The sequence below is a fragment of the Mustela lutreola genome, chromosome X (assembly GCF_030435805.1).
Source record: "Mustela lutreola isolate mMusLut2 chromosome X, mMusLut2.pri, whole genome shotgun sequence".
Taxonomy (NCBI): domain Eukaryota; kingdom Metazoa; phylum Chordata; class Mammalia; order Carnivora; family Mustelidae; genus Mustela; species Mustela lutreola.
The window spans coordinates 19031695-19046307 of NC_081308.1; the positions used below are offsets into that span (position 1 = coordinate 19031695).

At 51.0% G+C, this 14613-nt stretch overlaps 1 protein-coding gene across 2 annotated transcripts in view; it reads left to right on the forward strand.

Annotated features, from left to right (window-relative positions):
* The first annotated feature begins 1917 nt into the window (after positions 1-1917).
* The window catches only part of PTCHD1 (patched domain containing 1), a 58394-nt gene continuing 45698 nt past the window's right edge, over positions 1918-14613 (forward strand). The window contains exons 1-3 of one of the 2 annotated variants that reach the window (XM_059158033.1): positions 1918-2359; positions 2575-2650; positions 3070-3421. In XM_059158033.1, the coding sequence (XP_059014016.1) occupies positions 3071-3421 (351 nt within the window). In that variant the 5' untranslated portion in view covers positions 1918-2359; positions 2575-2650; position 3070. Of the gene's footprint in view, positions 2651-3069; positions 3422-14613 lie in introns of both variants that reach the window. The other variant, XM_059158032.1, reaches the window with a different exon arrangement.

The window sequence follows — 14613 nt, forward strand, 5'->3', positions numbered from 1 at the left end:
CTCCCCGGCCAGCTGAGCATCGCTGGGCTTCCCCCGCTCTAAGATTCAGCCCAGGCGCTGAGAAAGGGGATGCCTACTCTTCAGCCTGCGTGAGCGCTCACATTAAAAGGCCGAAAATTCTAGGGATCGGAGTGAACCAAGCTTAGGAGGGAACCATTTGGAGGGACAAAGAACAAAAAGAGCTTCGCCAAAATGTTGAAGGCTCCCAAGGAGACCTGTCGGTTGGTTTCCCTTCTCTTACTTTCGTCGCTGCGCTGGCATCAGGGCATATGAAACATCCCTGTTCGCTCCCCGCGCCAAGACCGACTTCAGGCCTCCAGAGAGGTGCCTACCCACCAGATGCCGCCCGCTCAGCGGCAAAGAACTGGGCTCGCAGTATTTCCCACTGCTGCCGCACCCCACCCTACACCCCCCCCCCCCCGCCCTTTCCGCCTTTCCTTCTGCCCCGGCTGAGAGCCACGCAGGGCATCCACCCTGCCATTTAGCACCTCGGCTGCGCAGTGGTGGGTGGTTTCCCAAAGCGTGTGCCCTCGCAGCCACTTGCTCTTGCCTCGCCAGCTGCAGGGGCACAAGTCAAAGAGGCTTTTCCCTCCGCGATCATCGTGAATCAGCAAAGCGCTGCAGAGCAGCGGCGTCTCCTCAAGCAGAAATTACGGTGCTGGGGGAAGGGCACAAGGGTAGTGTTGCAGGGGGATTTCTAGCCCCTCCCAACGTGTCCCTCCCCGGGACGACGGCACTGGGGGCGGGGGTGGGGGAGGTGTTGACTGGAAGCTGCTGTTTGAACCTAGGCGCCCGGGGGAGCCTCTGGAAACGGAGATCGGTGTGGGGGAAACAAGGGTGAGGAGAGAAAGTGGACATGAGTACAGATGGGTAGAAGGACCTAGGGAGCAGACAGAGCAGAGCGGGTGCGCCCCCGGGGTGGGCAGCGCAGCAGTTGCAGGTGCTGATCAGGGAATGTAGAAAGGAGGGTCTGGTGTGGGGGAAGGGAGAAGAGAAACCAAAAACGGCGGCTTTCCCAGCCCAAGACTTCCTGTTTCTAACAGGCAAGTTCCCAAGTTCAGTTTGAGAAGTGAAGGGCCGTTTGGCATTGGGGAGTCTGGAATGGGAACGTTAGGGGAATACCTCCCTGAATCGCATTCTCCCACCCATTTCTCTCTCCCTCTCCTCTTCTTCCCCCCTCCTTCCAGTCCTCCTCCTCCTCTCCCTATTCCGTCTTCCTTCTTCAGTATGCTTGTCCACGCTCCGTAGTGCGGACTACACTCCAGGGACCGCGCCTCCAGTCGCCACCGCCTCTTCTTTGACCCTTGGCACTGGGAAGCCAAGTGGGAGCGACAGGAGGCGTGGAACGGAAAAACCGAGCGTTACGAGCGCAAAACCTTGGGACCCCCTCACCGCGCACCGGTCCCCACCCCCCTTAGCCGGACCGAGCGCCTCAGTGGCCCAGACTCCGAGATCCGGCTCGGTTTGAGTTGCAATGGATGCACCCCGGGGCTTAGAGCGCACAACGAAACGCGCTAAATTGTACCTGTGCGTGGCCGTTCCCGCCGCCGCCGCAGGTCTATCCCCGGCCCGAAGCCGGCGCCCGCCTTCCCGGGAAATTCTCTGGAGGGGGAGTGCGAGGGGAACCATAGTGGCTGCCTGGTAGCTCAAGGCTGGCGCGCACACGCACACGCCCAACTTTGCCGAGACGTCGGCGCCCCCCGGGCTCCCCCGCGCCCCCTGCGGCTCGGCATGCTCGGAGACCAGTATCTCTCCAGGTCTGAGATAAGGTGTCCCCCACTCCCACGCTTGCGTCTTTGAGAATGAGAGGGCGGGGTGTTGGAGAGAAGGGGAGTAACGCTACGGATTCCCGGTTCACAAACACTCTACGCCCGCCCGCAGGGGCGCCTGCTCCAGCCCCGCCGCCACCAGGTCCCCCAGACCCGCCTGTGACGACAGAGGGAGGAGGAGGAGGCAGGGCGGAGAGCCGGGAGTCCGGGAGCTCCACCGACTGACCATCAGGACCCGCACTTTTGTTATTGGGGGACGGGGTGGGCGCGCAGGTTGAGGGGCGCACAGGAGAACTGCCCAGCCCCAATACACTCTGGAGCGACCCTAAATAAGGGCGAGAAGAAAGAGTCTCCCCAGACGCCTTTTGGGTAGACGTGCCCCAGACGCACATTCGGACCCCGTGGTCCCGCGGCAGCTGCAGTGTTGGGGATAATTTAAATGGCTCTTACTTGAGAGGAGGCGTGATTTCCACGTTCGAGCGTCTTCGCTCCCCACCCCCTCTCCGCACCAGCCAGTGCGCGCCACCACCTGAGCCTGGCGAGAGCCCGGGCGCACGCAGTCTTCAGCCTCCTCCTTTCCGCCTCTGGGGGTACTTGGCTCTGAGCGGGTCCACCCGACGCCCCCCGGGAGAACTCTTTACTTTTTGTTTGGAAAATCGGGGCCATTTCTTTATTCATCTCTGGGTCTCCCTGGAGGAGGACAGGGAAGGGGAGGGCGTGCGAGGCGGGCCGGGCCGGGGGAGGGGAGCGCGGGCAGGGGAGGGGACTGGGTGTAGCCTGGAATTCTCCGTCCTCGTGTTCCTAGGCTGGCGCGCAGAGTCTCCCCGAGATAGCGCCGCCGCCGCTCCCCGCGCCATCCCGTCGTTGGCCTTGGGGGTCGGGTGAGTGGGGTCATGACGCGCCGCGGGGGCTGCTCCGGGCCCCTCCCGCGCTGAGCCGGGACGCGGCCCCGCCGCGCGGAGCCCCTCGGGCTGGGAGGCGGCGGGGGGTGGGGAGGGCGCACGGGGTAGGGCGGGGTGGGGGCGGCGCGGAGGCCGCCAGGCTGGGGGGCTCTCTGGGCCGGCGCGGCCGCGGGCAGGAGGGCGTGTCTCCGGCCCGAGGGGACCCTCCCGAGGCGCGGCGCGGGACTCCCCGATGGTGGTGCCGCGGCTCCGGGAGAGCTCCGGGTCTCGCCTCCGCCGCCGCCGCCGCCGCCGCCGTCGCCGCCGCGGGCGCCACCACCGCCGCCGCCGCCGCCGCCGCCGCCCGAGCCCGCGCCGAGCGTGCGCCTCGCCCTCCTCCCGCGCCCGCTCTGCTCTAGGATGCTGCGGCAGGTTCTGCACAGGGGCTTGAGGACGTGTTTCTCCCGGCTCGGCCACTTCATTGCCAGTCACCCGGTTTTCTTCGCCTCGGCGCCCGTGCTCATCTCCATCCTGCTCGGCGCCAGCTTCAGCCGCTACCAGGTCGAGGAGAGCGTGGAGCACCTGCTGGCGCCCCAGCACAGCCTCGCCAAGATCGAGCGCAACCTCGTCAACAGCCTCTTCCCGGTCAACCGCTCCAAGCACCGACTCTACTCGGACCTGCAGACCCCCGGGCGCTACGGCCGGGTCATCGTCACCTCCTTCCAGAAAGCCAACATGCTGGACCAGCATCACACCGACCTGATCTTAAAGGTGAGAGGGGGGCGGGCGCGGGCAGCCTCCGCTGGGCTAGCTCTGCGCGGGGGTCCGGTCTGAGAGCGCCGCCTCTCCCATCCCAGGCGGCTGCCGCAGGGGCTCCCCTGCACCGCGCGCCCCTCGGAGGCCGCCCGGAGCCTCCTAGCCTCCTGGCGGGAAGCGTCCGGGTCCGGGCCCTGCCCTGCCCTGGCCGCTGTCGCCGCCACCCCGGCAGCTGCTGCAACAGTTGGGGCGGCAGCAGCCACGGTACTGTGGTCGGTGCGCTTGTTTTGGTCGCAGTGGTCTTGGGGGTAGGGAGGCTTGGGGGTAACTGGGCCAAGAAGGAGCAGAACAAGAGAAGACATTCTAGAAAGTCCTGGTACTTGAAAACAAAATATTACGCTTGGGCGGGGGCGATATTCAGAGACCCCTCTCCCCTCTCCCCATTCTTTACTCTCTTCCTCTGACCTTTGGAGTGATTTCAGAAAGGCTGCCCTGAGGGGCCGGGAGGGGGCAAAGGAATGAGAGGCGGGATGGTGAGGAAAATGCCTCCTACCCACCCTGGAATAAGTGTGGTCCCTGGCGAGGACGCGGGGCTGCCCTGCTGCCCTCTCCCCAGAGCGAGGTGGCCATCTCTGTCTTCCTGGGTAGGAAATGATGTCTGTCATTCGCAGTTATTTTGTCTTGCACAGTAGCTCCCCTCTTCCGAAATGCAAAAACTTCTTTGGGAAAACAGGGATTCGATTAATCCACTTTTGTTTGGGTGCATTTGGGTGTGAGGGTGAGGGGCAGAGCCAAAAGGGTGAGGACAGAAGCCAGGTTGTGTGGCCCTGAGAAGAGCACAGGAAATCTAGCAGCTGGTTAGAGGGTGACACTTGTGGAAACAGGTTGTGCTGTCAACCCGAGGTGGAAATTTGATGTGAAAAGTGAGGTTAATGGTGATAACTTTCAAGAAGTTCCTAAGAAAAGCAGAGGAGTGAGGACTAGAGATGGGAAAGTGGAGACCTTCAGAAAGAAAAGCAAAAATAGGTGAGAATGTTCCATCCAAGTCCCTGGTGGGAATTGTGGGGCTTGTTTATTACTTAAGGTGCCCCTGTGCGGAGGGTGACGACAACCAGTCCCAGCTGGAGCCCTGGGGCAGAGGCACAAAAAGGGCTGGTTTTGTGAGGGTCTCTGGTCCAGATCGGGGATTAGAAGAAGCCAGTTAGATTTCTAGTCCTCTTATGCCACTGGGAATCAGCCAGTGAACCTAGGGAACTCTCTCTTCTTTCCCTCTACAGGTAACCCTCTATATCCCTGGAGACCCACTAATTTTCCTATGTTACTTCCCTCCCTCTCTCTGTTGATGTGTTACCTATCGGCAATTAGTAATGAGGGGAATCCGACCAGGGACCCAGTAGAATTAGGACCTTCCCACGTTGGATGGCTTGTGATATTTTAAATGGCACACACATCATCACAGAACCTTAATAACAGTGGTCTGGAAATATTTGATTTTCTCATGACTATGCTTCCAATATCGAAGTGAGGTTGTTTTGGTTTTTTTGGTCCCAATACTTCAGTGAACATATTCTGACACACAGAAAAATACTGCCCCAAATGCTTTCCCAAGAAAACACATAGTAGTTTCATCGCTGGCTTAAGGAAACTATAATTTAGCCAGTCCTGACAGCTGGAAAGGTACCCTATATTTTGATAGATGATCTACTAAATGATGTTTCTCTTTGTATTTTTCCCCCCCAAGGTGATGTTTCCACTGGCTTCCCCCCGCCCCAACAAACCATCACGCCACTGTGACAGGCAGTCACCAGTTACATTCACTCTCAAGGTTAATGAGACGTCAACAGGCACATCAGACCTCTTTTCAACAGGATTGTTTCTCTCCTATTTGATTTTGATCTGTTCAGGACACAAAACCGTATTATCAGAGAAAGTTGGTACTGGAGAGAAAGAGGGAAGCTGTCTTTGCCTCCGTGGCTAAAGGGCAACTTTAAAGGACAGCGGTCTTGTCAGTAAATTGTTTTCGGATTCGAGATGGTTTTTCATGTGCTAGGTGTCTGGGGAAAATCAGAACCAAGTCAAATAGTGGTCAGAAGCCATTTCAAGCTGATGGCTCTCTAGTCATGTGAATTCATACAGTTTATAAAAACTGAAACCTAGAAAACTGAGGGAATTGCCTCAATTTTATCTATCCATTTTTTTCTTTCTACATCTAACTCCTGTATCTGGACAGTTTGGAGGTGGGGGACAGAAAAATGGACCTCCAATAGTCATGGTAATATGAAGTGAGGGAACGATCACTTATTGTCATCTGTCTTTCTTTCCATGAGATGAAGATGTGTCCTTTACAAAAGGTGTTAAGAGTCAAAGAGTCACTGTTTCTGACCTTTCTAGTGTTATTCTGATACTTCGCTGCTGGCATGAAGGGTAGCCCTGACAGCTAACATTGCATACAGCACCATCCAGCTCCTGCCTATTCGATGGCATCGCATTTGAAACGAAGTGAACAAAACACAAGCTGGGTTTTATGAAGGCTTTCTCAGGCCCCATTATGAAACCAGAGGAAGTACCTTGCAGGGCTGCGTCCTTTACTCCTCATGGTTCTCTGTGGTTGGACCCATTCTATGAAGGAGATCATTGGGATATTAGTCCAGCTACTTTCTGAGAAAAATAGAATGGGAAAGGATGATGACAAAAAGTACAAGTCCGGGTTGATTTTTCTGAAATACAACTGAGAGTATCAGCAAGAAAAAAAATCTAAACTGATCTTATTTGGAGAAGCTTTCTCAAATTTGTGCAGGTGACATGGTGCCATGCTCAGTCTGTGCAGCATAGATTTCCACCCCAAACTATGAGAGGGGTGACTGTCCCTAGCTATGGTTTCCTCTGAGGTCTGTGAAGCAAAGAGGTGATGTGGGGTTAAGGGGGGGTGGGACCTGATATTGCTAGTAAAGGATCAACCACTAATTTCTGGACATCTCTAAAAGTCTTCATTTCACTAGAAGATTAAATTTAGCTCACTATTATATTTTAACAGAAAATCCAGGATGTTCATCTCAGAGCAAATTTCAGAGTAGCACCTCATGAGCTTTTATAAATCTATTTGTTCTTGATCACCGAAAATGAAGTGGAAGAAGGTCTTGTTGGTAATTGATCTAGGCTGTGACCAAGACACTAGCTGATTTATCCCAGAGTCATCTGGTAGAATGAAGGACCAGTTTAGCCCAGTCCTCATAATAATAATATCACCTTTATATCACTCTGTACATTAGAAACACACAGTACATTTAAATAGAGCAAAAACCTCAGCGTAGAAGTGCTGCGATCCCATTTTACAGAGGAGAAATCTGTTCCTTACAAAATTCACTGAATTGTCCACAGAAAGAAGACAAGGACAGAAACAGGACAGGACGGGGTTTTGATTCCCGGTCCAGTACTCTTCACTACAATTTACTGCCTCCCATATGATAAACTACTTGAATGATTAAAATGTACATTTTTAAAATCCAAATGAAGTATACTTGACTAAAGTCTCATTCCTATCTCCCAGTGTCATCTTAGCAGTGGTAACTGGATGGTGAAGACATTTTCTTGACTGATTCTGTCTGGTGTCAGGGAAAATCCCCATAGAGAAACTCTAGATGCCCAAAGTAAAGCATAAGATACTTGGAAGTAACAATACACAAAGATAGAAAGATAAATGTTTTACTGGCAGAATCTCTGGATGATTGGATGAAGCTATTCCCTATCTGAGCACAGTTCACTCTCCGGGGAGATTCAACTCCAGTGCCTTACACAGTGCCTGGCACATTGTAAACCCTCAGTACTTGTCAAAGGGACCTGCCTTAGTTCATTCAGACATTTATGTGATGGGTAAGAAGACTCCATAGAAACTACCATGAAATGTATTTTCAAAATGACTTGTTTTTATTTTTGCAGTTTCTAGGCTTCTCTTTTTCCATAATACCCTTCTTCTTTCCTCGATAACCTCTGTAGTCCTATTAAAACGTATGTCAGTTTTCAAATTGTGTGGGGGCATTTCCTTTGCACAACTTCTTCTTCGAAGGAACCTCCTGGGATATTTTACTCCAAACCAATGGAAGGACACATCCTCACTATGCAGACATTCTCCCGCTTACAGAGGAATCTTATTAAATTCAAATATTGAGTTTCAATTAAAAAAAACTTTTTACGTTTAAATACATCAAATAGAACTAAGTGGCAAAATGAGATTAACAGCATTTAACTTGGAATTAATTAACTCAGGCTTTCCAAGAAGGGCAGCAGAACTGCTCGCTTGGGGTCATGAAGACCTGGAAGCTGGATCCAGATTCCAGTTGTCTTCAAATACTGTCTCAGCACTAGTAGTCTCTACCGGAAGAGCCATTGTTCCTCTCTCTACAGTCTAAGAATGGGCCAATTCCAGCTGACTTTTGAGTTCAGAAGGAGGTTTTTTTTTTAAATTTAATTTAATTTATTTTTTTTTCAGTGTTCCAAAATTCATTGTTTATGCACCACACCCAGTGCTCTATGCAGTCCATACCCTCCTTAATACCCACCACCAGGCTCACCCAACCCCCCAACCCCTGTCCACAGTCTCATGGTTCCTCTCCCCCTCCAATTTCCCCGAACTCACTTCTCCTCTCCTCCCTATGCCCTCCATGTTATTCCTTATGCTCCACAAGAAGGCGTTTTTATATTTTCAAAATATTGTAACAAAACGAAACAAAAACAAAGAATATGAGGCAGAGATGGCATATGGCTCTCAAAGCCTTAAACTATTTACTCTGTGGTTCTTTACATTGAGAAGTTCCTGTATGTCTTCCAAACCCCTTTACTGGAGCAATTTCTAGAAGTGAATACTGTTAAGTCACGTGGAAGGCAGCGGTTCTCACCCAGGGGGTAGTTTTGCTCCCCAGGGAACACTTAACAAGGGTAGGACACATTTTTCACTGTCACGATGGCCGGGGGCGGGGGTGCTGCTGTGGGCTTCCGATGTGTGGAAGTCAGGGATGCCGTTAAACATCCCGCACACACAAGGCTGCACCCCATAGCAGAGAATTATCCGGCCCCAAACACTGCTTGAAGAGGTTCCTCCGTGTTTCTCTGGCTTTGTTAGGGTTTAAACTTTTTCTGCTGCATGGATTACGTCAAATGTAAAATTGCCAAAGAGAAGTTCACATCTTACAGGACTTCGGCTGGAGACAAATACTAGGACCTCTTGAGGAGATGCTTTCAGGCGCGGTCGGGCAGAGATCAGATTCTCCCGTGTTATTTTCCCCAAGATGCTATTTTCTTGCTCTCCCTCACACCTCTGTTCTTTATAGTCTAAAGCCAAGAGCCGCCCGAAAGGCAAAGCTGCTCCATTGACACTGGCCTTGAGACCTTTCTGAGTGGCCCTGGCTGGCAGGCCAGATGGGCGAGCTGTAGCAGTCGTCCTAGCGCACTAGGCGGGGCTCCTCCTGACAGTGTGTAAGCCCCCACCCCCTGGAGCCGTGACCTCCTGAGGAGGCAGGAAGCAGTGCTTTATTGCCTGGTCCAAGTGCTTGGCTTTCCAAACACAAAATGAGAAAGGAGCGAGCTTGTATCCAAGGAACAGTGGACCAAAGGCCCCTGGGTTTGGAGGCCGCCTTAAAGGTCACCTCTGCCAATGCTGACACTGGAATCTGCTCTTAGCATCTCAAGGTGCTTTTCCTGGTGACAGGTGCCATGGCCATTGGAGCACTCGGTGAGCTCTGGGAGTGGCAGGTACTCTGAGAAAAGATGGAGTCTGAGCCTGAAGGGGCAGCGTGTGTGGAGCTCCTGGGCCAGCCACATGCCCTTTGCCCTTTATTTCAGCACTAGGGGAAATATTAAGGAGAGACTGAAATGACTCTTCACTCTCCTTTTCTCTCACAGGAGGTGCATCCCAGTGATCCAAGCACTGTATCCTTCTAGGGCAGTCTGCCTTCTAAACACATTTCCATGGCGTGAGTAGTAGCCTTGAATGCTCGTCAGGCTTGTCTCCTTTAGATTTTGGGGAGCAATCTCTTACCTCCCCAGGCAGATGAGCACTGGGTGCAAATTTGGGTAAACCATTCCTTCACGCTGAAATGTACAAATAAAGCTGTAGCAGGAGACGAAGCCCACCTTTTTGATGCCACACAGTATCTTGATAGATGCCTATTAGAGTGAGAGAAGCGTGGTCCTAAAAAATTTACACAAAAACAGAACCTCTCAGAAGTCACCAGACTTACAAACCTCACAGAAAGAACAGCTGAGCCTTTAAGGGGTGACTCCTTCCACTAAGAGGAGAAGGAAGCTAAAAGAAGCTGTCTGTTTTCTGCCCGAGAGGGCACAGCATCCCCTCCTCTCCCTGCACGGGAGCCAGGAAGGCACAAGGGACCAGGGAACGTGATCAACTCTGACTTTGTGAGATGCGCCATCTGGTACCTGACTTTGGGGCTCAGTGTGAGCCCCAAGTGATACTTGAGATAGGCTCAAAGCAGCCCTTTGAAGTCAGCTGCTTGGTAGCACATCTCAGCAAGCAGGCCTGTCTGCTGTGCTGCCTGTGCCGCTGCCACAGGCCCGGAAGGCCGCAGAACTTCCGAGGACTCCTGCCAGACTGATTTAATGACCAGCAGGGGAGGTGAGTAATCTCTAACCTTTAGAAGATGAAAAAAAAAAAAAAAAGGGAAATCAACACCAGTTGTTATTTCATATGGGAAGCCCTGAATAATGTGTCGTGCCTTCGACTTCAGAATTCATATTTTGAACAAAAGGATGCAATGAGGGATGAGGGAAGCTATTTTTATCCTCTTGCTCTCTAAGAAATCCTCCTGAGAATATTGTTTCTGGTATTTTGAAAGATCCCCATTGTTAGGTCTTACACTTTAAGTTTGACTTCTGGGTTCCAAGTATAGTTGAGAGGAGGATTTCCATGCAAGCGGATAGCTTGGGAGGTGATATCCAAAAATCCCAGTAAGAAAGTGGGGACATGAAACAAGGGAGTGGCGGGCAGCCAGTTAGGGGAGCCAGGGGTCCACTGCGGGCACCTGGGGCTCGGTGTGTCTGGGGATGCATGAGAGACACTGTAGAACACAGGTCCAAGTTACCCCACTGGTGGGTGAAAACGCCAGATATTTATTCCCCAATTCTGCAGCCATCATCAGTTGGTCCAGCTGCATCTGGGGGCACTAAATGAGCCCGACAGTTCCAGATGCTGTATGTGCCCCCTAGAATCAGAATTCTCCTTGTTGCTTTCTGAAAGCCTCAGGCAAAGAGCTGCAGGTGTTTACAGTAAGAGGACTTGGCATGCAGAGGGAAGGGGGAGCTGAGAGCGTGCAAGTGGGGCCCTGACAGCGGCTGTCTGCCCCAGGGTCTCAGCCCATCTAGGGTTACACGTCTCGGAACTCAGGGCCCCCATTCCTAGGCCATGTTCATCCTTTCACTCAACAAAATGGCCATGCCTGCATCTCCACGAAGCTACAGGCAAGAATGATCCAGCAGAGCTGTTTCGTTATTCTCGAATCCGAAAACCTATTTTCATTTTTAGTTCTGCCCCTGGATGGTAGTAAAGATGATTCCCAACAGGGCTTGGACACCACCAGGACTGGGGGTTTCTATGCCAAACCCCCAGGAGTGAGGGGCCCAGATCCAGCCACTTTTCATGAATACAAGAAAAGTCCACAGGCTTCTTCTCAGAGCTCCACCTCCACCCGTGGACGCGAGTTGCTCTCCTCCCTAGAATCGCATTCACTCCTTACTTTGGGTCCAGCTGGTGTGCTTCCTACTTTGCGAGGCCTTCCCACATTCGTGGCTCCTTCCCTCCCTCAAGTCTATCTGGCTTTCAGTCATCTCCACATTCCTTAACGCTTAACTATACCGTTATTACATAATGTGCTGTATTGTCACCTGATACTCTCTCTTAAATAAGATCATAAGCTCGTCAAGGGCAGGAACAATGTCTCCTATTCCCAAATTTCTCCTGGAACCTAGAGTATGCCGCAGGTAGTTAATAAAATATTGCCAGTTCATGCCTTATAGGATGGAAAAGGTGCTCTCCCTTCCATGTTGATTTATTTTGGTCACACTAGAACTGCTAATTTTTCAACATTGAAAGTGAAATTCTTTTGCCCAGTTTTCCATGGGCACCACAACTTTGCCAAATACCACAGCTGCGCCAAATCCTAATTGTCTCAAGGGAAAAAAATGCATCTCTGCTATAGCATCATTATTATAAGTACTCAAAAAAAAATCTTTGTAACATTCAATACCTTACTTTTGTGAGGTTCCCATCATTGCCTCTTGTCTTTGTTCTTGTTTTGGCTTGGCATCTAGGCCAGTGGTCATGTGGAGTAAAAGATGAATTGTTCTTGGACTCTTTAAGAGGCCAGTCACCTGGACACCTTGGGAAAACACAGATTCCACTTCAGCCCCGGGGTGGGACCCGCAACTCTGGATTTCTAACAAGCTCTCAGGCGATGCTGCTAGTCGGTAGAGTGCAGGCTGAGTAGCAAGGCTCAGACTTAGTCCTTGTGAACAGAACACTGGATTTCGAGTCAGGGGAGCCAAGCTCAAGTCCCAATTTCCCTAACTTTCAGACTTTGAACAAGCTGCTGACACTCCCTGAGAAGCAGGTTCCTCATCTGCAATAGCGTCCTCTGCACCCACTCACGGTAAGGACACACTGAGATAAGGTATATGACGGCACTGTGTAACCACAGCCTTCTGGAGCCTATGTTATCATTATGGCTCTTGGCCTTGAAAATGTCTGTTATTCCTTCCTAAGTACCAACTCCTCCAGAGCCATCGTCGTCCATTGAGTAAATAACACATGTAAGCATTTATTTCCCTTTGATCCAGCAGGCCATAATGGGTGCGCGGTCTCCATTTTTAATACTCAGATTGGCAATTTGTTGGTTTTTAATGACTCCATCTGAGTCGTAACAGAAGACCGGATTCATCCTACTGCTGAACACGCAGCTCCTAACTTCTTGGGCAGGCAGAGCTGTCAGTGGGGATGGGTGGATTGCATTTTGCCCCCTTGAGGTGCTTCCCTGGGGTTCAGAACCTCATCTTCATGCTTGACAGGGCTTCACAGGCAAAGGAAGCCTTCACTTCCTGCCCAGGGAAATGTCTGGAATTAAAAGCTCTGGGAGACTGTGGGCTCCCACTTCAGTGCTCCCTTCAGCACTCCTCACAGCATGCCAGACAGGGATTCTCCAGCTCTCTAGGTGAGACAGTTGATAACTCTCCTCTCTCACTTAATTTACATGACTACAGTGTTTCCCTGCGAAATCTTGCCCACATAAGTAGATCTGCAAGCACTTCAAAGGGAAAGGTGTCGTCAGAATTGCCAGAGATCAGGAGAATCAGGCAAAGTGATAATTGTAAAGCCCTTTGAAACTGTGAAATGTAAAATTTTGCTGACTGGGGTTTTTATTCATTTAGGTCAGTGCATTTCCCTACCTTCCCCTTTCTAAAATTTCTTTTATGGGATTATAAAAGAAATCTATAATTATTTAGGATCAAAATCAAATCCACCAAGGAAAATTCCCTTGCCTACCTGGTTCTCTACAGCCTGAACTCTTCAAATGGAACTAACCTCAGTGTAAGTGAGGATTAGTACATCTTCTCAAATTTGAATATGTGTTCTAATTCCCTGGGAATTTTATTAACATGCATATTCTGATGTAGTGTCCGTCTGAGACAGCAGGCCTAAGATCCTACACTTCTGACAAGCTCTCAGGGCTGCTGCTGCTGCTGCTGGTTTGAGAACCATGCTTCGTGGACCCAAGGAATCTTTGTGTATCCTGACTTATTACTCAGTGCCATTTATTTATTTATTTATTAGATTTTATTTATTTATGACAGAGAGAGACAGCAAAAAAGGAAACACAAGCAGGAGGAGCAGCAGAGGGAGAAGCAGGCTTCGAGCTAAGCAGGGAGCCTGATATGGGGCTTGATCCCAGGATGCTGGGATCATGACTTGAGCTGAAAGCAGATGCTTGATGACTGAGCCACCCAGCCGCTCCGCTCAGTGCCATTTAACTGCCTCCATATTTATTTATTTATTCATTTATTTATTTATTGACAGACAGAGATCACAAGTAGGCAGAGAAGCAGGCAGAGCGGGAGGGGGAAGCAGGCTCCCTGCTGAACAGAGAGCCTTATGCGGGGCTCCATCCCAGGACCCTGGGATCATGACCTGAGCTGAAGGCAGAGGCTTAACCCACTAAGCCATCCAGGCACCCCAACTGCTTCCATATTCTAAGGAAGGGGCTCTCCAGCTTGAGCAGGGTATCCCCTGGAAGGTCTGTCCCAACACAGATTCTGTGTCTCACCCGAGTTTCTGATTCTGTAGGTCTGAGCTAGGGCCTGATAATTTGCATTCCTAACAGGTTCCCAAGGTGATGCTGTTCCTGTTTGTTCAGGGAACATACTCTAAGAGCCACTTCTATAAAGTTGCTTTGTAATTAGCTGCCAGGTCTAATTCCAAAAATACAGTTTCCCTGTCTATAGAACCCAGCCCACAGGTATAAGCAGGTGCAAGATGTATTTGCTCAGCAGTTAATTCTGAATGCTGTGTAAAGGCTACTTCGTAAGTAGGAACCTTTTAAGTTTTCAAATTAAGGCAAGTGTATTGGACAGAGAGACCTGCTCTGCTGCCTGTCTGCAGGGGCTGGAGTCTGGGGGGAATGGGGCTGAGAATAAGAAAAGAGAGTCTGAGATGGAGCAGGGGGTGGGGGAGGACACAAAAGCCCCCCTACCCACGCATATGCTGTAGATGTTATTGCTACCATCACTGTGTGATTGCCCAAGTTTCCTTTTTCCAAAGACTTCCCACACAGGGTCACCTGCCATTTGCTTTTGCAGAAACTTTCTTTTACATCAAACCAGAAGCACAGTGGGTACAAATAGGAGCTGCATGTTGCGTTTCTGAGGCAAGGACCCAGCTCTGTGGTTGCCAGAGGCGAGGTATCCGCCGGGAGGGCCCTGACAGCTACTGTTCAGTTTCAGCTACTGTCTGATGTCAGTGCTGTTAAAGAGAGTTAAAGTAGAGCTGGAGTGAAGTTCAGTAAGTACTGGTTTGGGCATAGTAGAATAACAACTTCAGAGCCCCCAAGTTCCATGTTTGAGGCTGGAACTGTTAACATGTCCTTGATCAAAGTCACTTAACCTCTCTTCAGTTTTTGCTTCAACGTGTTAAGAGTTTGGAAGTTGTGACT